The 23,536-nt window shown below is 39.4% G+C and overlaps 1 protein-coding gene across 1 annotated transcript in view; it reads left to right on the top strand.

The window, feature by feature from the left end:
- Nucleotides 1-21,397, top strand: part of NECTIN3 (nectin cell adhesion molecule 3) — a 113,373-nt gene extending 91,976 nt beyond the window's left edge. The window contains exons 8-9 of the mRNA XM_021692470.1: nucleotides 20,394-20,456; nucleotides 21,218-21,397. Coding sequence (XP_021548145.1) covers nucleotides 20,394-20,456; nucleotides 21,218-21,397 — 243 coding nt within the window. The remainder of the gene's footprint in view (nucleotides 1-20,393; nucleotides 20,457-21,217) is intronic.
- Nucleotides 21,398-23,536: the final 2,139 nt, after the last annotated feature.

Below are 23,536 nucleotides of genomic sequence, written 5' to 3' on the forward strand. Positions count from 1 at the left end.
TTTAATATCCTGAACTGGTGTGAGAAGTAGGTAGCCAAAGTGATATGACTCAAAACAAATAAAAGGAGATGACCTTGTTGGATTATCAAAATCCGTTATTGTAACATTCATGCCTCCATATCTGAAGACAATCTCCTGCTCTTTTCCTTATGGGTCACATCAATCTTTTTTATGATTTTTTTTTTACCTTAAATAGTTTATACTGTGTAGATTTTTCAGATAGTGGGCACGTATTTTCTGATTTAAATTTTTTTTCTAAGACATTGGAACTCATAGAAAAACATTAGATTGGGACATAGGGAGGAGCAACTGTTGAGAACAGAGCTGGGGAAAGAATGAACGTATATCTCTTGTAATCTTGAAAGTAAGAATGTCTGAGGGTGTGGAGTAAAAATGGGGTGGGGAGAACTGTAAAATGTGTATGGATTCTATATTGGCATCAGTATCCACTGTCACTCTTGGCTTACAGAGAAGAGCCACCACAGGACTCTTCAAGGATGCCAGAGCTCCCTTCATGAATGCATTTCATGCGGAAGTTGGTTAAGAAATGTTCTCAGGATGCTCCTGGAGGGTACAGTTGAGGGGTGGTTAAAACAGGCATTACGTGATAAATCAACTTTAGTATCTGGTCTCCTTAAGCCCGTAGATACTTTCCTCTTTCGTATCCCAAGGAAATTTAGAATTTCACCTTCATTTAGTGTAGCCCACCTTTGGGCCTAGATTTCAGTCATCTAACTGAACTCTTACAGCTACTAGTAGCCACTCAAATTAATATATTGAATCAAGAATCTTGACATAGTACATCTGTATGAACAAGTTTTGTTTGATTCATTATATTCCATCCACCTGATCTAAAACCCTTAAGATCTATTTCCATGTAGGTTTCTCAGGATTTTGTCTCTATAAACTATCAAAATCTTGCAATTTGGGGGAGGGGGCACACTTTGCAGTTTACCCTAGGGTAAATTGATGTAGAATATTAAATAATTACTTTAATAAAAAGTAATCTCTCGCCATATGCAGCTTAAAGAAAACTTAGTAGGCACTTAGAGTAGTCTGCCTAGAAATCTCCTTATGTAAATATACCACTTCATTATATATATAATTTTTGCCATATCATCAGAGGCAACAATGCTGCTGAACTTTATCCCACTATATGGTAGGATTCCCTTTCCTTCAGCTTCGATAGGGTTTTCCTAACCTTCCTTTAAATGTGTACCAAAGCCACCTTGAAGGCTGTCAAGCTTTGTCATTAGCTCTCTCTTCAGAGCCCTTCCAGTGGTTGCATGGAGCTTGGGCCTAAAGCCACTGTCATGTTTTAGGGTGTGTTAAAGTAGCACCCTACTTCCAAGTACTAAAATCTGTTGGTTTCCTATTGCTGCATAACAGATCTTCCAAACTTAACAGCTTACATGAACAGCAACCATTTATTACTAGCATGTTCTATGATCTGATTCTAGTGGTGGTTCTTGCTCAGGGTTTCTCACAAAATTTCACTCAGATGGTGGCTGGAACTGCAGACATCTGAATGCTCATTCACTTGTCTGGTTCATGGGCTGGAAAGACTCAAACAGCTGGGGGCTGGAACTGTTTGCAGTCCTGTCTCAGGAAGATCTCTCTCTCTCTCTCTCCCTCTTTATTTTCCCTGCATGGGCCCTCCAGCATGGCAAATTCAGGGCAGCAAGTTTTCTTACGTAGCAGCTCAAGATTCAAAGATACAAGGCAAGACGGTGACACAGACTCCACCTCTTATTGGGATGTCGCTATATTCTGGAAAAGCATATGTGCTCTTTTTGGAAAATAAAATTTGCTTTCTCTATGTGTTTTCTTGTATCCAGAGCCTTTTGAAACATGTAAGTATAAAACTAAGAGTGAAGTAGATATCAGTATAGGAAAGTAAGTCTTTGTAAGACTTATCACTTTATAATCTATTTGACATTATATTTGCATTGTATTTGCCATACATTATTGGGTGGTCACAACATTTCATGACCAATGCAAGACTAAAGGCAAAGATTTTAATGCTGGATGAAATGGGATTAAGTAGGGAAAGATGTTTGAGTAGAAATTCATTTTATAGGTGGTTATTTGATTAATGAATACTTTCATGTCACAGTGACTTTTTCAAATCCTTTGTGCAGTCATGATCAGTTACTTGGATAAATAATATTTTGAAAAAGAGTGTTGCTTCTTTTTCACATATGGGTAGAAGGGATCTATAAAGTAAATGGACAATTCAAAATCAGGAAAAGATTGCCCAATGGAAGAGAGAACAAGTAAGAGCTAGGGACTCTATCAAAGTAATCTTAAAAAAAAAAAAAAAGTACAATAAGAATAAAGAATTACTATCTGTAAAACAAAAAGGAAAGTTAATTACAAAAGTATAAAATGTGAAAAGTAGTTGTATTTCAGAAGTGATTGCGCCTGACATCAAAGATTAGTCAAACTTCTTGACTGGAATGAGTATTAGAGATAACTAAGATACCATTGTTCCAAGAAAGGCATCTGAAACTCTGTTAAACCTGTTGTTCCTTGTAGCTATTTTTAAAAATCTGAAACTTGTGTTCATTTATAATTTTTTAAATCATTTTACTTTTTTAAGTGTACTCTTTAATCCTCATCACCTATTTAACCCATCACCCCACCCACTTCCTTTCTGGTAACCGTCAGTTCTCTATAGTTAAGAGTTGTTTTCATGTTTGTCTTTTTCTCTCTCTTTTTTTTTCCTTTGCTTGTTTTCTTTCTTAACTTCCACATGAGTGAGATCATATGAGATTTGTTTTTCTCTGACTGACTTATTTCACTCAGCATTATATTCTCCAGATGGCCATGGTGTTATAAATGGCAAGATTTCTTTCTTTTTTATGGCTGGATAATTGTCCATTGTGTATATATAACACATTTTCTCTGTCCATTCATTAATCAGTGGACACGGGCTGCTTCCATAGTTTGGCGATTGTAAATGATGCTGCAGTAAACATTGGTGTGCATGTATCCCTTTGAATTAGTGTTTTTGTATTCTTTGGGTAAATACCTAGTAGTGTAGTTCCTGGGTCATAGGGTAATTCTATTTTTAATTTTTTGAGGAACCTCCATATTGTTTTCCACAGTGGCTGTCCCAGTTTGCATTTCCAACAGTGTACGAAAATTCCTTTTTCTCCACATCCTCACCAACACTTGTTGTTTCTTGCCTTTTTGATTTTAGCCATTCTGATAGGTATGAGATGATATCTCATTGTGGTTTTGATTTTCATTTCCCTAATGATCAGTGATATTGAGTGTGTGTTGGCCATCTGGATGTCTTCTTTGGAGAAATGTCTGTTCATTTCTTCTGCCCATTTGTAATCGGATTATATGTTTTTTGGGTGTTGAGAATGAAACTTGACTACTTTCTTACACCATAAACAAAAATAAACTCAAAATGGATTAAGGACCTAAATACGAGACCTGAAACCATAAAAATCCCAGAAGAGAGCACAGGCAGTAATGTCTCTGACATCAGCCATAGCAGCTTTTTTCTAGATATGTCTCCTAAGGCAAGGGAAACAAAAGCAAAAATAAACTATTGGGACTACATCAAAATGAAAAGCTTCTGCACAGCAAAGGAAACAGTCAGAAAAACTAAAAGACAACCTATCGAATGGGAGATATTTCCAAATGACAAATCTCATAAAGGGTTAGTATCCAAAATATATAAAGAAATTATACAACTCAACACCCAAAAAAGAAATAGGCCATGGTTTTTTTCAGCCACAAAAGCTGTTGGGGTCCTCTTCAGTGCTGGTCACTGAGAACCTTGGTTGCTCCCGCTGTGTGGCTGATATTAACCCCTTCTCTTCCTTGTTCCTAGCCGGCTCTGCCTCTCAGTTTTGCCTGTCTCTGGGTGGGGTAAAACTCAGACAGATCCTTCCTGTGGTACTCCAAAACCCTGGGGGAGCTGGTTGTTCATCCCACCCTCCTTTCCCAGCAAGGAGAATTCTTTGTAGCTGGGACATTCCTTCCAGGGACTCAGTGAGCAGAGCCAGCCTAGGGGATGGGATGATGCAGGCAAAATGAAGCTGTTCTTCTTTCTGTTTGTGTGTGGTTATTCTCAGGTTTTTTGTTCCACTGTTACTGAAATGTGTTAAATGGACTCCTGAGCTCTCCTAGAGCTGTTTTGAGAGAACATATGTTAACACTAATTAGAGCTTACATTTATTTAGCATTTGTTAAATGAAAGGCATTGCCCTAAGTGCTTTATATGTATTAACTCATGTAGTCCTCGTAACAACCTGGTGAGGCACATGCTAGGATTATCCTCATCTTTCACATGAACGGACTGAAGCTCACAACATTAACTAACTTCACCAGCATCACCCGGCTCTGAGAGCCAGGATTAGAACCCAGGCAGTCTAGCTTGAGAGTTCACACTGGATTGCAGGTAAGTAATGGAAAGATCACCAGCCTGGGCATCAAGAAGTATGGATCTAGATTTTTGTTCCAGCTCTGCCATGAGTGAATCCTTGCAGAAATACCTTTACTTCTCTGGAACTCTGTTCGCTCCTATGTGAAAGGAGGGCATTTGTTTCTGGATAATTTCTGAGGCCCCTCTTGCACTAACATTTTAGAATTCCTCAGATGGAAAGGGCCAAGCAAGTCTGCTGTTTCTGATTCGCCAATTATTAAGGACAATCAGACTTTAGCAGCTAGGTTGTCCCACAGCCTCTGGGATCATACCCAGAAGATGCTCAGATGCTGCAATTTAATACATCATCCTTTCCCTACACATCAGGTGACTTTGCATCTGTATAGAACAGAGCTCTATACTCCAGTGCCTATTGCCATTTGAAAGCTATTTATAAGGAGATATCATAAGACCCCACTGCACATATGGGTGGAACCTCATAAGGAAGAAACCATCTTAAATTAAAAGCGGTTGAAATACATATATATATATGTCATCTCCTGTTAAGTTAGAAAAACAGTTTAGCTACACTGAAGTGCATGTATTTTCCTAGAACACCTCACTTTGTCATCCATCTTATTCTGTTAAAGGTCTGTTGCACAGATTTGTAGCCAAGTACTTGAGTAGATGTTTTTTTGTCAACATTTCACAAAATAGGGAAACATTCAGGCATCTTGCTGGCATTATTCATCTAAATATTCTGAGCCTTTTCTTGTTTTGAACTGAGTGCAGAGTGAACTAAAATGATATTCTAAAATAAACAAATTGAGGGCTTTGTACTATTACACGCCTTTTTTCTTTTTGGGTACTTGCCATACGTTATGACTTTTCTCCATGAGTTCTACATGTAGATTTTAAGCCCTCTGCTCTTGATGCTTTTCTCTTTGCCTGTGTGTGTGTGGCAGCTGCTTTCCATGCTTCCCTCCCTCCCTCCCTCCCTCCCTCCTTCCCTTCCTTCCTTCCTTCCTTCTCGCCATCATTCCGCACCCAGACACACATCCACTCAGCGTGTACACACATCATGGGTCCTTCTGGGCCCTTTAGCTTGGTGCAGAAACTGAAACGATGCTAAGCTAAAATATATATTCATTCGTAAAGGAACATGAACTATCACAGACATGTTTAAGTCTAAATGAGGAAGGATGGAAATAAAAACATGATCCTTTCTATTTAATTTTATACATTTAAAGGATCTAAAGTTAGTCTGGATTCTATTTCACAGAAAAGAAATTTGAACTATCTAGCTGCTTCACGTACATATTTTTTAAAAATTTATATTTCCCCAAACCATACTAAATATAAGATGATATGGTATTCAAACTTGATTTGAATTAGAAGGAGGAAAATAAAATGGGTCCTTAGGTTCAATTGTTGAACATACTAAGTGAATCTTTCGTCCTTAACGGTGCCATGATATCTGTTAGAGAATTCTCCACACACAAACTGTCATCAGGAGGATATCTTTCCTGTGATCTGCCTTGTACCATGCACGTGGGCTGGAGGCCTCATTTGTTCTGTGAACACAGTAGAGCACCCAGACTTACAGTGAGATCTTGCACAAGTCTTTCTAAGAATGTCTGTCCTACCTATATTGCTGAGTTTCACCAAATCCTTTTGAACTAAAAATGAGATTCTAGCAAAGACTGTGAGCTTCTTTGGAGGAAAAATGATAAAAGATTTTTGCAGCTTTTGAAGCTACTTGCATTGAGTATGTTCTTTCCCTCCTCTCCTCCAAGCAACTTACATAGAAATGCAATTTAAAAAAAGGGGGGGAGGCCTACAATCAAAAGCAAACATTGTCTTTTCCTTTAATACACAGATGTGCTTTTACTCTGTTTGATATGTTACCTATTCTGGGGCTGTTAGGAGAACACGACTTCTCTTCCAAGTGCATGCCACCCTTCCTTAATACAACATGCTTCATCTCTATGAACAAGGGAGGTCTATTTCTGAGCTTGCAGCAGCTGCTCATCTTCACGTGAGCAGCGGTGTTTTCCTCCATGTGAGAACATTTAACCCCTCCCATTTTGTTGCATCTTGTCATTTTCAGGCCTCAAGGGGCTTTCACCCTTCTGGATCTTTCACCGGCAATCATGTGTGATCCTTTCAATCAGAATCCCTTGATTCAACTCTGATTCACCTCAGTCTTTTGTTGGGGCCTAGAAAGTCTTACCTACCGCTTCGGTGCATAGCCGCCCCATCCCTTCTACTCCTCCTCCCCAGCCTCACAATTGGTTCATTGTAACAGGAGCTGCTCACTCCCTGGGGATTTTATAGTCTTTGTCTTGTCATCAAGTGCTGTCATTGCGCCCCTAACCCAGCCCCTCTAATACACTCTCTCCTACCATTGAGTGGGTATTTTTCTCCTTTCACTGTGCTTTTAAAAAATGTATGTTCTGTTTTCTTGGACAAAATGCGATCATTCTCACAATTCCACTCAATCTGTGGTGGTAATCTCTGCTGTTATCCACACTGTTATCCTTTTCACAGACAAATACAGCTTTTGTCCTATAAGCCTTCATGAAGTATATGGCCTATCCTTATTCTCTTTTTCTCCTATTTTCGGTCTTTATACAAATTTCTAGGATCCGCAGACTTGACTTAGGTCTGTAGATCTGTTGGCATTTTCTGCCTTCTCTTTCCCCCTTCTCTGCTCTCTACTATTGGTATCCAAATCCTGGATCCTCCTGTGCTCTAGAAATACCTAGAGCTCTAGAAGCTGTTCTGTGCTTGGGAAGAAGAATCTAAATAATGTAGCCACACTCACCATCATCGTTACGATCAGTATCATTGGCTAGTTAGTATTTCTCACACCCTGCTTTCACCATGTTGCTTCATAACCTAGGATCTGTGTGGCTCCAGAGGCTTAGGACTCCCAGTCTGGTGCTCTGTGATTGGACCCACCTTACCTAACCCAGGGCCTTCAGAGTGGTCACGTGAGTCCCCCCATCCCACCAGTAAAGTCTGGGTCCTCCCTAACACTGTTTAACCTCCACCTCTCCATAGCTTATCTTGACTTCTAGCCTCTGAATTCCTGTATTGCAGGTGTATACTGTTATCTACATTTCCAAAAATCTCTAAACATCTAAAATTTTTCCTAACTCATTGTACACCAAAATTTGACCTGAATTGCTGACTCTCATGCGCTTAAATATAGTCATTTCTTTCTTCACTTAATGTGAATACTCATCTTTTCCCCTGAAAAGCTTGATTATGGGGTTCTGTATCGGATCCTGCTGGAGATGTTTTACAAATATGTGGAATTAGTAACTATCATTTTTCTAAAAATCTGAAAAATTCAGAATTCCAAAATGTACCTGTTCCTGAAAGTTTCAGATAAGAAATTGTGGACCCATAGCTATTGGAGGTTAAAATCAGATCAGATCAGCAGGTGGTTATATGGTTCTACACCCACGTGCACTGAGTACTGTGGTAGAAAAGAAAAAGTAAAAGCGTAAGATAGGTTTCCCACTTTTAAGGTGCTTGCATTCAAACTACCTTGCTTTGTTGTTTAAACTGGAAGACAAGCCACATGAAACAAGACTGTAAATTCCTGGAGGGCAGTGGCCCATAAATTCTTTTGCATCCCCATTAGTAGAGCATTGCTAATGATGAGGTTATTTCAGAGGACAGACTGTTTCCAGGCCATTTAGGAGAAGACTTAACTTCACCTTTGTAAAGCTCAGTTGTCATTGACAACAGACCCCAAATTCCCATCCCATCGCTGGGCAGACATTTCCAAACACGATGGCATGCCTTGTAAACACCGTGTCTGAACTAACTGCATGGGACTGGGGAAAGAGCTCTTGCCGCCTGGGACACCCTCTGATGGCTCTCGAGGAGGCAGTTCCAGCCAGGGTCACCCACAGCCTGGGGCCATCCCAGCTTGGGCAGGAGTTACATAACTTTTGTCACCGTAAATACTGTTGATAGTTAATTTCTATATTCTTTTAGAATTATGTGTGCATGAACACAAAAGGTTATTTTAACCGCTGTTAACCTCTAGTAAGCAGTGTTTCTTGCCTCAACGAAAGAGTAGCATCTAATAAGAGCATATCACTATGTAAACATCCAGTACTGACAGTGTAGAGTGAATTGAAAACATAAAAAAGATCCTTGACTCATTTTATTAGCTAAGCCACATATCTCCCCTGGACGGATTTCCCTCCTTTTGTAGCTAACTTACTTCCGTTGCCTCCTCAGACCACTGGTGCTGTGAACTTTCATGCCAGTCGCTGATGTGTTCTGGTTGTGCTTAATTCATGAGTGGGATTCTTCCTCAGATGCCTTCACACAGTTGGCTGAAGACTTTAGTACCCGTGTGCAGGGAAGTGCCAAGCTGGGATTACAGTTACTTTTCTAATTCAAACAAAACTGCCTACTCTGGGTTTTATATTCACAAAATTGCTGTCCCTGAAGGTTAATATTAGTTTTCCATAGCAGATGATTTCTCTTTCTGTCTAACCTTCTTTATTGCTATTGGATTATCTTCCTTCAGAGGAAGAAACAGGGCATGCTATCTATATTTTCTATTTTCCTTCCAGGAAAATGGTGCAAAATACTATTCAATTAAATTTAAGACCCCAAAGGAAAATACATGTGATTATTAACTAAATATGTTCAAGGGATCCCTTCGATGGTTTATGGGATAAGTAACCAATAAGCAAACAGATAAGACCTTTCCGTGTTTTATTTTCAACTTTTTAATGACACCCTCAATGGAAAAAGGAGATGATTGGTAAGGGAAATGACTCCTATATTATCTCACCTTTCAATAGGAAAGAATAAGATGATAGTGATGTTCTACATTTAGTATGTTTCCTTTTGTCTCACAATCTAAAATATGTTCAGTATTGAAGATTTTAGGAGGCTCTTTTTAGTTTTTTTTTAATCTTTTTTCCTAAGAATAGCATAATTATCAACCACAAAGTTTTGCGAGATATCTTTTTTTCAGGGCTACGGGTTAAGGAACTTAGATGCTGGATTAAATAGGAGATTGGGGAGGCCCATATTAATAGTTTCTAGAGAGGAGTTGGAGTTTGGTTCTTATTTTAGCATGTAGAATTTTGACCATTACAACAACTAAACCAGAAATGGGACCATTTTTGTCATGTTTTCTCTGAGAACGCATCTTTTCACAAGGTATATATGACAGTATGATGGATAATATTTCTGCAGAGTGGCTTGGGGTACAGTACTGTGCCTGACATAAAACAATATCTTCTTTGAGGGTGTTTGGTATGTGGATGAAATTACACTAACAGTCCTAAATTGAAGGATTACCTTGTGGGCAAATTTGGAGATGAAGTGGTGTGAGTGGGTAATAATGGTACAGCATTAGGGCAAGGGGTTGAAGATCAAAGATGCCCATTGTGGCAAGGACAGCATAGCATTCTGATGTTAAAATATTTAGTTAGGGAAAATAGTACATATGAATGCATAATCATTTGATTTGTGTCCTGGAAATGGGTAGGATTTATGATCAGGGACATATGTGGGTGTCTAGTTTGCTCACAAATAATTTTCCATCACCTTTATCATCTGTCTGCTTTAATTAGATGCTTGGCTGTGCATACACGTTATAATTTAGGTGAAGTATCACTGTCTTGGTATTTTAATGTAAGGATTAAGTGAGACCAAAACCAAGATAAGAATTTTCATTAAAATGTGTCATATCAAATTTCACTTTGAAAAATTAAAATCTAGAATGTATACTCAGTAGAAGTAATGAAATTTATTTACCAGTGATAAGGAGGAACACTGTCTCCCTTTTGGATCATACAACATTTTCAACAACAACCTGGCTGTTCTAATTTTCTGGTGACTTGAGAAAAATTCAGTGCTACCTTGTGAGATAAATAATCTAATATTCTTCTATCGTATAAATAAACCTCATGATTTAAGCACACATTTGAAGAGTTTGCCATAAGGACATTCTGTAGGCATTTCTTCCTGTACCTGCCTCACTGAAGTCTTTGATATAAGGTATTAGAGGAGTGGACATTGCATTTTAAGGTACTAACTATATTACTGAAGAATATAAACAAACAATAAAACTGGAGGGAAGATGCCCTCTGAATTAATTTTAAAGGGTATTATCCCATAGTGGATGACCATTCTGTGTTCAGCGCTGGGCTGGAGCCGATTAAAAACTCTGAGAGTCTCAAGGAAAGCCTTGTCTTTGTTTTCCTTTAATCGAGGCTGGAGCCCAAGCAGGAAGTGAAGTAACACAGGCTGTAGCTTTTATTTGACCAGGTCAGATGCAGATAACCCAGAGCAGGTGGCAAAGCCGGCAAGTACTGAGAATCGTGACTCTTTTCTCTGGTTTCTGTCCTCTCCCCTAACAGATGCTCAGTGTCCTCCTGCTTTTCATTCCCCCTCTGCAGTCACATTAGGAAGAGACCAGATATACTATCTTAGGCAACTTTGTGTGACAGTGTAAGACACAGACTTTGGAATTACGTAAATGTAGATTTGAATCTTAGCTCTACAAACATGGAAACATTGCTGCTTCTCTCCAAGCCTAGCTTCCTCATCTCTCTTATGGGAACAGTGATTGAATTACTTCAGGGAGATAGAATAAGAACATGAGCACATCTAAAGCATCTTGTACAATACCTACCTTAAGCAGCAGGGAGTAGGGGAAGAGTATTTGGTCAGTCCTTACAAGTTACAGTTCTTTTGCCTACGCTGAATTGAACAATGTCTTTTCACCATGTTGACAGTATTGAGCCAACTTCTTTCTAGACCTTCTCCTTCGGTCTTTCTTTACAAGATTGCTGCGTACTACGGATCTAGCACCTATTTGCATGGTGCTCACTCCCTTCTCGTGAACCAATTCAGATATAAATTTGCCCAGCTCCTTGAAGTTAGGAAGTCAGACCCCGGGGTGTTTCAGTCCAGCTGGCCCAGGTTTCCCAACATGGGCTAGCACCCAAGACCTCTGTGGGGACCACCTACTAAGAGTAAGATTCCAAGGAGATCCTGTGCATGGCATGCATCATACATCAGCCAGTGTTTATTGAGCATCTGCTGTGTGATAGCACCATATGAGGTTTGGAGAAGACCTCCCTGTCTCTTAGGGGGTTAACAGGAAAGGAATTATAGGACGATGTACAGACAGAACATAGGAATGAACCTTACTTCCCAGGCACTGGGAAAGAGGAGTTGTAAGTATGTTTTAGGGAATAAGATCCAGACCGACTTCATATATTTAACCTGTATAATGTATAGTGGCAATCTGCATTGATCATGATTGATTATAGATGCTGCAGAAATAAGAATTAACTAAAAAAATAAGGAACCATTTCTAAATTTCAAAGGAAAAGGTTGATTAATAATACAGTACTCCTCATTGACATTCATAGAGGATACTTCACAAGCTTTTGAGAAACCCTACATTCTTAAATACCCCTATCTTTTTATAAAACTCATAAGAGTTGAGAATAACAAAGACACATTGAAAAGTGGATATTGAAGCAGTTGCTAAGCTCATTAACTAGCTAAATGATTATCCCATCACAGAAGCCTCCCCAATCTTGATTCAAATTTGTGTCTCAACAAAATTACAAATTACAGCCTTACAACCTGTTATAACCTTTTTAAATTCACTCATGAATGGTTAAAACCAGCAATGTTAAATCTGTGAATGCCAAGGGTCTACTGTAATAATAAGAGACATTCATGTGAATAGCTTACCCTTATGGTTAATTATCATGGAGAACAGTAACAATTATTTATCTCATTAAACAAGTACCTAATTAATGTTGTAAATTTCACTTGATGAGAACACACTCTTTATAGTTGTTGCTCACGCAACATGTCAACACTCTCACAGTTATTAAAAATGAAGTAAAAGGGAAAATTGACTTTTGGTTCATGGTTTTAGTAATACAAGTTCTTTCAGAGAGGTACTTAATAGGAATGTAATATCCTTGATGCCTTAGGAACCCATATTTTGTGAATTATGTACGGTAGCTATTTCTTCATGTGTTCCTCCTTTAGTGTGGTGAAATCATCCCTAATAGAATGGGACTCAGTCACTAGAACAAAGTAAGCAGTTGGATACTACCATGAGACAACTGCATCAAGGACAATCTGTGATGAAGTATTTATTGAGAAATTACTAGGTTCTTGTATCACAGATTCCAGACTGCATCAGTGACTTCTCATTCTACTTTGCCTCCCCACACATGTTCCTTCAAAATAGAATAACTAGGATAAAATGGAAAGTATAGGTTTTTTTTAAATATTCAACTTTATTGAGATTTAACTTACATAATACTGTGCTCCATTTTAAGTGTACTGTTTGATAAGTTTAGCCAAATGTATACATTCGTGTGAACACTACCCCAATTAACATTTCTGTGACCTGAAAAATTTGTCATACATACCCTCTACCACCATCCCTCCCAACACCTCCTGCCTCAGGCAACCATTAATATTATTTCTATCCCAGTATGTTAGTTATGCTTTTAAAAAAGAACTTCACATAAAGAGAATCACAGCATGCTCTTTTGTGTCTAATTTCTTTTGCTCAGCATAATGTTCTTGAGATCCATGTTGTTGCATGAATAAATTTCCTTTCATGGTTGTGTAGTATACCATTTTATGAACATACCATGATTTGTTTATTCATTCCACTGTTGAGGGCTGTTTTTATTTCAGGTTTGGGGATTTATGAATAAAAATCTTTAGTTTTCTTTTTTTTTTTGTAATATTTTTGGTTTTGGTACTAGGGTGATGCTAATTTCATAAAAGGAGTTACAACGTATTCTCACCCCCCCCCCCATTTGCAGAAAGAATTTAAGATGCTTTTAATTGTTTGATAGAATTTACTAGTGATTCCATCTGGGCCTGGAGTTTTTCTGTGGAAAGGATTTTAATTGTGTCTTTCAAGACATTTGTCCATTTCATCTAGGTTTTTGAGATTGTCATCAAATGGTTCATAGCACATCTATCTTATTCTTTTAATTTATATGAGATCAGTTATAGTGTCACCTTTTTCATTTTGATATTGGTTTGTGTTTTCTCTTTTTTTTTACGAGAGGTTTTGCAATTTTATTGAAATTTTAAGAACCAGCTTTTCGGGTTTTGTAGAATGTTTGCCCATTGTTTATTTATTGATTTTTCACTCTTTCTTTCAACTTCCATTGGATGTAATTTGCACTTCTTGTTTCAGCTTTTTTTTTTTTTTTTTTTTTTGATTTTTTTATTTATTTGACAGAGACACGGCGAGAGAGGGAACAAACACAAGCAGGGGGAGAGGGAGAAGCAGGCTTCCCGCAGAGCAGGGAGCCCGATGCGGGGCTTGATCCCAGGACCCTGGGATCATGACCTGAGCGGAAGGCAGATGCTTAACGTCTGAGCCACCCAGGCACCCCTTGTTTCAGCTTCTTGAAGAAGTTTAAACTCGATCATTAGTTTGGGACTTTCTTGTTTTCTAATACGAGCCATTTAAAGCTATAAACTTTTCTTTAAGGAGTTCTTTTTTCAAAATCTCAGAAGTTTGGTATGTTATAATTTCATTTTCATTCAATTCAAAACACTTTCTGGTTTCCCTTATTATTTCTCCTTTGGCCATGGAGTTATTTAAAAGTATGTTCTTTAGTTTCTAAACACTTTTGAGTTTTCCAAGTATGTTTTTGTTATTGACTACTCACTAAATTCTGTTATTATTTAAAAATACATCTATAGGATTTCAAGCCTTTTAAATATTTTCAGACCTCTTTTATTGCCCAGCATATGGTCCATCTTACTGAATGTTCCATGTGCACTAAACAAATATATATTCTGTTGTTGAGTGTAGTAATCTATAAATGTCAATTAGGTCATGTTGGCTGGTCATGTCATTCAAGTATTCTTTATACATAAATGATTTTCAGTTTACATTTTTATCAGTTACTGAGAGAAGAGTGGTATTTCCAGCTGTATTTGTATTTGTTCTGTCAGTTAGTTACTCATGTGTTTTTACTGGGTGTATACACATTTAAGATTGTTATGCTATGTTGTCCTCTTGATCCTGTGATCATTATGGAAGATTCTTTTTTTTTTTTTAAGATTTTTTATTATTTGAGAGAGAGCAGAGCATTTGAGAATATGAGTGGGGGGAAGGGGGGGGCAGAAGGAGAGGGAGAAGCAGGCTCCCTGCTAAGCGGGGAGCATGACATGGGTCTTGATACCAGAACCCCAAGATCATGACCTGAGCCGAAGGCAGATGCTTTATCGACTGAGCCACCCAGGCACCCCTAAAAGATTCTTGTCTCTGGTAATTTTCCTTGTCCTGTAGTCACTTTGATATTATAGCCACCCTGGTTTAAATTTCTTCTTAATGAATCATGCTTTCCTGGTACGTGTTTTTCCATTCCCTTACTTTTAACCTACCTAGATCTTTATATTTAAAATGCATTTCACATAGCTAACATCGAGTTGAGTTGCTTCTTTACCCAGTCTGAAAATCCCTGACTTTATTTTTTTTTTAAGATTTTGTTTATTTATTTGACAGAGAGAGAGAAAGAGAGCGAGTGCACGAGCAGGGGGAGCGGCAGGGAGAGGGAGAAGCAAGCTCCCCAATGAGCGGGGAGCCAGACACGGGACTCAATCCCAGGACCCCAGGATCATGACCTGAGCTGAATGCAGACACTTAATCAACTGAGCCACCCAGGCGCCCTGTTTAGTCTATTCTTATTAAATATATTTATTGTCATGGTTGGGTTTGAGTTCATTTTTTTTCTGGTGAATGGCCACTGTAATTCTTATCTTTATTTCTCTGTACATACTGTATCTTATTTTTTCCTCTGGCCACATCTTAGATTTTCTTTATTATTGTTTTCAGCAGTTCAAGTTTGACATGTATCGAAGTAGTTTCCTTTATGTTTACCCTTAGTGGAGTTCATTGAGCTTCTTAGAGTTATTGATGTATTTTTCATCTAATTTGGAAAATTTTAGCAATTCTTCAAATATTTTTTCCTGACTTGCCTTCCTTCTGTGATTCCAGTTATCGACAAATGGTAGATCTCTTTATATTATTCCACAGATCACTAAAGCTATATTTAATTTTTCTTTTTAAGCTTTTTTCCCATCTGTTCTTTGTATGGATAGTTTCTGTCTTCAAGTGCATTGGGCTTTTCTTTTGTGGTGTCTATTAAGACCCTGCAGTGACTTTTTCAATTCAGATATTGTATTTTTTCAGTCCTAGAAATTCTTTTCAGTTCTTTCATAGTTTTTGATTCTCCTATTCTGTTCATAATTTTTACATCCTTACCCATATTTATAATAAGTGTTATAAAGTTCTTGTCTATTAATTCCCTATTTGTCACTTTTGGGTTCGGTTCTACTGACTTATTTTTTCCCTGTTTTTTTTTTTTTTTCATGTTCAGTACATTTTAATTGGATGTTGGACATTGTGAATGTTATCCTGTCAATTATTTGAATTTTGCTGTCATTCCTTAATGAGGATTGAGTTGTTTTTTTGTCACTCCGTTAATTTAAGATCAACTTGTTCTTCTGGAAGCTTGTTTTTAAGCTTTGTTAGGGTTGTTCTAGAATACTCTCTGCCTTAGAGCTATTTTAACCTTACTCTTAAAGCATGACCTTGGGGTCTCGACTGAATGTCTCACATGTCCAGTGAGGATTTTCCATCTTTTCAATACCCTGTCCCACAGATTACAGTCACCTCAGCTTGCCTGAGTGTTGAACTCTGTCCCCTCAGCTCAGCAAGGTTCTGTGCTCTTCTTGGGTTTTCTCTTCCCAGATCAGAAAAATCAGATAGTTGCCAGGGCTATTATAGGATCACCATCTGTTTTTCTGTCTCTTGAGATCCCAGTCCTGTGCAGCACAGTTATCCACTGTCTGAAAGCTGTTGTTTATGTATTTTGTCCAGTTTTCTGGTGTATCTTTCATGACAGGAGGGGCTAGTCTGGTATTAGTTCTCCATCATGACTGGAAGCAGAAGTAAAAAATGTATCATTTGTCATTATAAGGAAGAAGCATTAGAGCAAGAAAGTCTAAAGACTTAAGAAATGAGCAAAGTGCTTATGGATAGAAGTTGTTACAAGATAGTACACGCCAGTAAGGAAATCAAAATATGTATTGAGATTCAGAGTAGCCCAAGGCTTTGTAGGGAAAAAAATGTAAGAGTAATAGAATAATATATGCTGTGTATCCATTAATTAAAATATTGTAAGTTAATTTAGTACATATATATTAAGCACCAAACATAAGTAAGGTATTATGCAAGACACTTTGCAATATACTGGTGATTAACCTTTTTTTAAAGTCAGATATTCAACATTTCAGGTAGTTTAGGGAGTGCAGAAATAGAACACGTATACCACCCACCATTAGATTAAATGAAATTCCTTATGTATCTTGTCAGAAATTGGATGGCTGCACAGTGCAGAAGCAAGGGCGGCATGCTTTTCCATAACCCCTGATCCCTAATGCAGGGCCATCTCTAGGATGTGTGGTACTTCTTTTCATAGAATTTGGTTCAATATTATATTACAAAATTCAGGGGCGCCCATGAAGGATAGTGGTTTGTTTGTGATAGTTTACAATATTGGGTAGAGAAAAGGACCTTACACGTATGCTTGTCATCCATTCAGTGCAAGTGAAGATTATTCATAGAGTCCTGCTCAGTTCTAGAAACTCTCTCTTCTTGTCCTTTATTTTCACATGTACCACTTCTGGCTAATTATATATCTTCTACTATGAGACAAATGTAGCAATGCTGTTATTACTCATAAAGTCACGGCTCTTTGAAATCTCTTAATTGAAATGAAATAAACAGATTTTCTTGCCTCTGTAATGCTCGAACACTATTAATTTATTACTGGCTATATTGTTACTCAGGATGCTGAATGGTTCATCCTGCCCACAATGAACACTGGCTTCCAAAGGCTTTTGGTTGTTGCTGTGTTTCACTGACAATGACCAAATATAAGTATTATCCTGAGTGTTCAGGAAAATCTGGATGGTAATTTATTTTCTAGTCATATTAAATTTGCCATTTGGAATTTTATAGCGTAAACATAGAACAGCACATATTCCAACCAAATGTTTTCTTGAACTCTTGAGGCTGTAATCACTGTATTTCTAGAACATTGTCTCTTTTCAGTGTTGACTGCACCCTTGCTTTCTGCACTCTGCCACTAGTGGGAAGAAAGGCACTTGCCCTTTCTACACAGAAGCTTCTGTCTGCCGCTTGTTGAATTAGATAACAGCACTGATGCAGAATAATTTCTCAGTTACCTGTATTGATAGAAGGGGAGAACAGCAACCAGGATCATCTAAAACAGCAAACAAAATGGCAGTTTAGTTTTAGGTATTTTTTTCGTTAAATCCATTTTCCTTGGACCAGGACCAGCCACATAATTTGTGAGGCTCAGCATAAAATGAAAATGCAGGGCCTCTTGTTGAAAATTAACAATGTCAGGACGGTGATGTCAGGTTCCTAGATCAGGGTGAAAGACTTGTCCTCACTGAAACGTGTCCTCTAGTCACCTGCCAGAAATACCATGATGTGGGGGGCATGCAGTCCTGACCCCAGCCTTCCCTGTACCAGCACTCGGGCCCCTGCCAGGGCAAAGGACAGCACAGTCACTGGACAGGGACAGGGAGGGGAAAGCGAGGGGGATCTGGGACACCAGGGTAAGGGGGTGGGGGCCAAGAACCAAATCAAACACAAGCAGCAGGAGAGGACATCCTTGAGTGGAGGCTACAGGTCACTGAGGCATGCTCCACTGTTTCATAAGACCACTTACAAAACACAGAATCTAAGATGGCAACAACCACTGAGCATTAAGCCCCAAAGTGGGACCTTCTAAACACAAGGCCCTGTGTGACTGGTCACACTCCATGAGGCTGGCCCTGCCTTGGACTTTTACCAGTGTGTACTGTCCATCTCATGTGGTCATGTGGGAAGCACCCTAGAATCATGCAGAACGTGACAAGAGGAACAAATTTGTCAGACATATTTATAATTTGGATAACCTTAATATGGGATATCAAGAATTAATAGTTTAGAGTTCAGTAAATTCATTAGTTAACTGTTGACTTCCTACTGTTGCAGAACCACAGGCTAGGGTTTGGAGCTGGAAAAGGAGGGCCAGAAAACCTCTCACTCTTCACTAGGGTCGAAAGGTACAGATGTTGTCAGATAGATCAATGGTGTGTGCTATTATAAAGATATAAACAAGAACAGTAAGAAAACTTACTAGGAGTAAAGAAATGAACTTTGATGGGCCTTGTAGGAGGAAAAAAAAAAAATGACTTCAGCCAGGCCAAGATGGATGGGGTAGTATTTCAACTGTCAGAGACTAAGGGGCAGACCTTCCAGGCCAAAAGGACAGCATGAGGAAAGGAAGTGAAAAGGAGAACATGTTGATAGATATGCCTACATGCTGGGACTTTCGGGCCTTCTTCTGTTATAGTTATTAAACGTCTATTTTCCAGACACTGAGCTAGAGGCAGGGGATATAGGAATATAGGATTAGGATTCAGACAAAGCCACGTGTGAATCACAATCCACTACTCCCCAGCTGTGTGACTGGAGACACCTTACTGAACCACTCTAAGGTTCGGTTTTAGTCATCCATAAAGTAAAAACATCAGTTTTATAGAATTTTTAGATTATGAAGGAGGTAATTTTTTTTTAAGATTTTATTTATTTATTTGAGAGAGAGAATGAGAGAGAGAGCACATGAGAGGGGGGAGGGTCAGAGGGAGAAGCAGGCTCCCTGCCGAGCAGGGAGCCCGATGCGGGACTCGATCCAGGGACTCCAGGATCATGACCTGAGCCGAAGGCAGTCGCTTAACCAACTGAGCCACCCAGGAGCCCGAAGGAGGTAATGTTTGTAAAATACTCCAACTAGCACCCTCAATCCTAGTGAAGGAGACAAGCAAATATAAACAAATAATTGCAATAATATATGCTTTATGCAAGGCTTCTTGGAAGAGCTAATATTTGACCGGGGGGCTGAAGGGTAAGAATGCATTTATAAGCCAAGGGGAAGCTGAGAAGGATTCTTCCTAGGGTGAGGTTTGAAAATGAGGAATCCGGGCGCCTGGGTGGCTCAGTTGGTTAAGCGACTGCCTTCAGCTCAGGTCATGATCCTGGAGTCCCTGGATCGAGTCCCGCATCGGGCTCCCTGCTCGGCAGGGAGTCTGCTTCTCCCTCTGACCCTCCCCCCTCTCATGTGCTCTCTCTCATTCTCTCTCAAATAAATAAATAAAATCTTTAAAAAAAATAAAATAAATAAATAAATAAATAAATAAAAGAAAATGAGGAATCCCCTTGGGCGCCTGGGTGGCTCAGTTGGTTAAGCGAGTGCCTTCGGCTCAGATCATGATCCTGGAGTCCCAGGATCGAGTCCCACATCAGGGTCCCTGCTCAGCAGGGAGTCTGCTTCTCCCTCTGACCCTCCTCCCTCTCATGCTCTCTGTCTCTCATTCTCTCTCTCTCAGATAAATAAATAAAATCTTTAAAAAAAAAAAAAATGAGGAATCCCTTTTCTGATCTGTGAGGGGGTGGAAGGCAGGGAGTAGGTATCAGGAAGAAAAGGGTGACCATAGATATAGATAAGGACAAAAATAACTTTTCATTACCGCCCCCAAATCACTTTTAGCTGATTCAAAGTATCAGATTCTTCTGCAGAAAAGGTAAGTCCTCCCTCAGGTAAGATGTAAATAAGTTTGCATGAGAGGTTCTGCAGCAGATGCTCTGTATGTTTTCTTCCTTCCAGAAGTCTGGAGTTAGGAAAGAGAGAGACAAACTCAAGAAATGTATTTATTTATCCCCTCCTCAAATGGAACATTGCTTAGTTGGCATACATTTGACAAGACATGAAAGGCTCTTTTAAAAATAGGCATCTTCATGGTCTTGATTGATATATTTCACCATGTGTTTGGTGCTTTAAAGTGCATGTCTTGTTCTTTCTTCTTCCTCCAGACGGAACACTTGCCTTTGCAGACTCAGTTCAAAGAAAGAGAGGTTGGCGGTCTCCAGCACTCTGTAAGTAACGTGGTCCTGCTGCGGGGGTCTGCCCAGGTGGAGCTGGTGGCTACCATACTTATTAGAATATCACTTGATTTCCATGAAAAATTTTTTTTTCACCTCTCTGCTATCTGAGCATGCATAGTATGATTTTGTAAAGTCCTTGAGCTTGCTTGCCCATCTTAGAAGTAATTGAGTTTTATGAAACCAGTAACCGGGTAGAGGGGTCAGTACCAGAGACACCACAGAGCATCATGGGGGTTCATTTGATGGTGTCAGCTCTGACAGCGTTTCTGATTCTCAGTTACGTTGGGCATATGGTCAAATACAAGTTCATTTCACTGTCTTTTCCCTAATTCCCCAGCACTGAATCCTGAGGTTTCTTTTGGTTTTGTTTTGGCTGTTGGACGTAATTCTCTGTATATTTCCTGCACACATTCCAAGCTTGAGGCTTGCCAAGGGATTCCGGAAGTTCACAGCCTTGTTCTTCCCTAGTTTAACAGATACCAGTTCCAAATTTTGAAACCTGAAAATGACTATAGTTCCCGTTAGTCATAACTTTCTATTTAGGAACTGCTGCGACTTTTATTCAGGTATTGTAAGCAACGCAGGACTGGAAAATGGTAAGTTGTTGGACTTTACCTTGCCTTTCAGTAGCTTGTGGGATAATGAATCAGAGACACAGACTGTAATGAATTCAATTCTGGCCTGTTTTTACCAAAGTGCTAGAAAAATGCAAACAGCTGCTCTGTTAATGTAAGCAATATTTGAATTTTTAGAATGGACTAAATAGCAGGAGATTGGACTATGAAGATGAGAATCCCACGGGGGAAGATGGGATTCAGCAGCTGTACCCCCTTTACAGTCAGATATGCTACCAAGACCGGAGTCCTGGCAAACATCATGAAAGCAACGAGCCCGAGAGCATCTACATCAACCCACGAGAACACTACGTGTGATTTCCCTCTTTCCAGTGTATGTCCTCCTGACAAATGTTTAATCTTAGACTGGGGAGAGAAACTGAGGCCAATGGTTATGATTTTATTCTCTCGTATAAAATAATCCCAGTTTACCTGTATCAGAAGTCATGATGAATGGCTTGGAGCCAATAGCAAATTTCTTTCCTTCCTCAAGTTTCTTAGCCACCAGGTGTGTCTGGGAACTTGACAATAGCTTTGTCTGTCTCTGTGACGGTAGCGTTTAACTACTAACATTTGGCCCACAACGGCTCGTTCATTTAAATGTAGAGCATCTGCCTGTGATAGCAGCAGTGATTCTCCAGAAAGAAAGGCCCCGGCTGGGAATGTTGACCTTGCTGGGGCTTAGGAAGGCCAGCCTGTTCAGCTATAACTCAAATGAGCAGAAAAAGGAGTTCAGAATCCATCCCACTAATTATTTCATCGGGATTTGGCTTTCCCTGACATGCTTAATGCAATTACAGTACCTGTGCAAACAGGAGGCCTGAGGAAAGAGGCAAAATTTGCTCTTTATCCAAAACAACAACAACAACAAGAACAAAAAGCAGTTGAAGCCCTCAAGCCTGTTGGTTGCTTTTAAAGTCTTGTGATAACTGTAATCGGTGTTCTTTCGTGATCACTAAGGTCGGAGGGTTACATGTTTTGTGCCGTTCTCTGCCTAGGCTTGATTAGCTGCGTGCTCACCAGGGTTCTGCTCTCACTCTGTTGTTCCCACAGTTCTGTTCTTTCCTAGCCAGATTAGCCTATTTCCCACCTATGAAATTCTAAAAGCCTTGGCTAAGTGGTGGACAGCCTTGAGCCCTGTCCCTCTTTTCTGTAGTATTGCATATGACAAGCTCAGCTTTCACTTCTGAAATTCCTTTCAAACTAATCCTAACCACACAGGCTTTGGCCACCCTCTGCTTCTTCAGACTACTTCTCCTCCATGTTTTATCTACCTCAGAAAAGCCTGCTGGAAAATCACCATGAAATAACTCCTGCTCTTAAAAGCCAGGTAGAAAATGTGAATTTTTTTTTTTTAAGTGCCACTTCAGTATGGCATATATGCTAAACCCTCATGTTGTCCTTTATCCCCCCACCCTCTTTTACCTAGTCAAGAACAAGAGTCAAGGGATGCTAAAAAGCAAATAATATAGTGACTGACTTACCAGTGCAACATTTTGGTGCCTGCAAATATCTGTCTTGACTTTTCTCCGTCCCCTTTGCCAACGTAGCCTCACTGAGATTGAAGGTAGTAATTATAGCGGGGTGAGCAGAGGAGGGGGCCCAGGTACCCGCGCAAATGTCGATCACTCTCCTCACATCTTAAGGAAGGCATTGTTTTACCGTGTGTTCTGGAAGATGAGAGGTATGAAAAACACTGCAGACTTGTCGTGTATTAGGAAAGAATGACATAAGTACTAATAAAAGAGTACACGTTTCCACCCTAAGTTTCAGCGGGGACAGGAGAATATGGACCTAGATTTCTAATGAGATACCAAAGATACCTTGTGATTCATGTTGTGCCGGCTCTGGTTCCGGCTCGTGTGTGTGTTCCCTTGTTTTAGTCGCCACACTCTTTCAGGCGACTTTTCTTTCCTTTTTCCAGGTGGTTCCACAGTAGTCACGCGGTCTGCCCCTATTGCCTGGGGGACTGACAGTTCTAGGAGAAAAGATGCTTAAACTCTAACTCAGCACTTTAGCAATTGAAAAGGCTCTAGGGTTACATGGAACTCAAGGGTAAATCCCAAGGACCCTCCTTGCTGTATCACTGCGCTGCCTCAGAGTTTACTGCCCTTTGTTGCAAGATGGCATGGAAAGAACATATTTGATTATTACCTGGAATCCCATCAGTGAATTAGTGTAGCTGAAGGTGGAGGAATCCTTGCAATTGTTTCCCAACAGAAAGATGGCTGTGGTTGGAGTTCTCCTTGAGAATAAAGTGTTTTTATAAATACTAGATTTTACAAAGGAAGAGATATGGTGGTATGTCAGCTCCTTTAGAAAGCTTTAAAAATGCCTTACACACTAGGGATGGTTTCTAGGGTCCTGCTGGGAAGTGGGTTGATGAATTAGTATCACAAAAACTTATCTTGGACCTTGGAGGGGGTAGTAAAGAGGTCTTCATTTGCACTAGATTTG

This window comes from Neomonachus schauinslandi, chromosome 1, assembly GCF_002201575.2.
Source record: "Neomonachus schauinslandi chromosome 1, ASM220157v2, whole genome shotgun sequence".
NCBI classification, from domain to species: domain Eukaryota; kingdom Metazoa; phylum Chordata; class Mammalia; order Carnivora; family Phocidae; genus Neomonachus; species Neomonachus schauinslandi.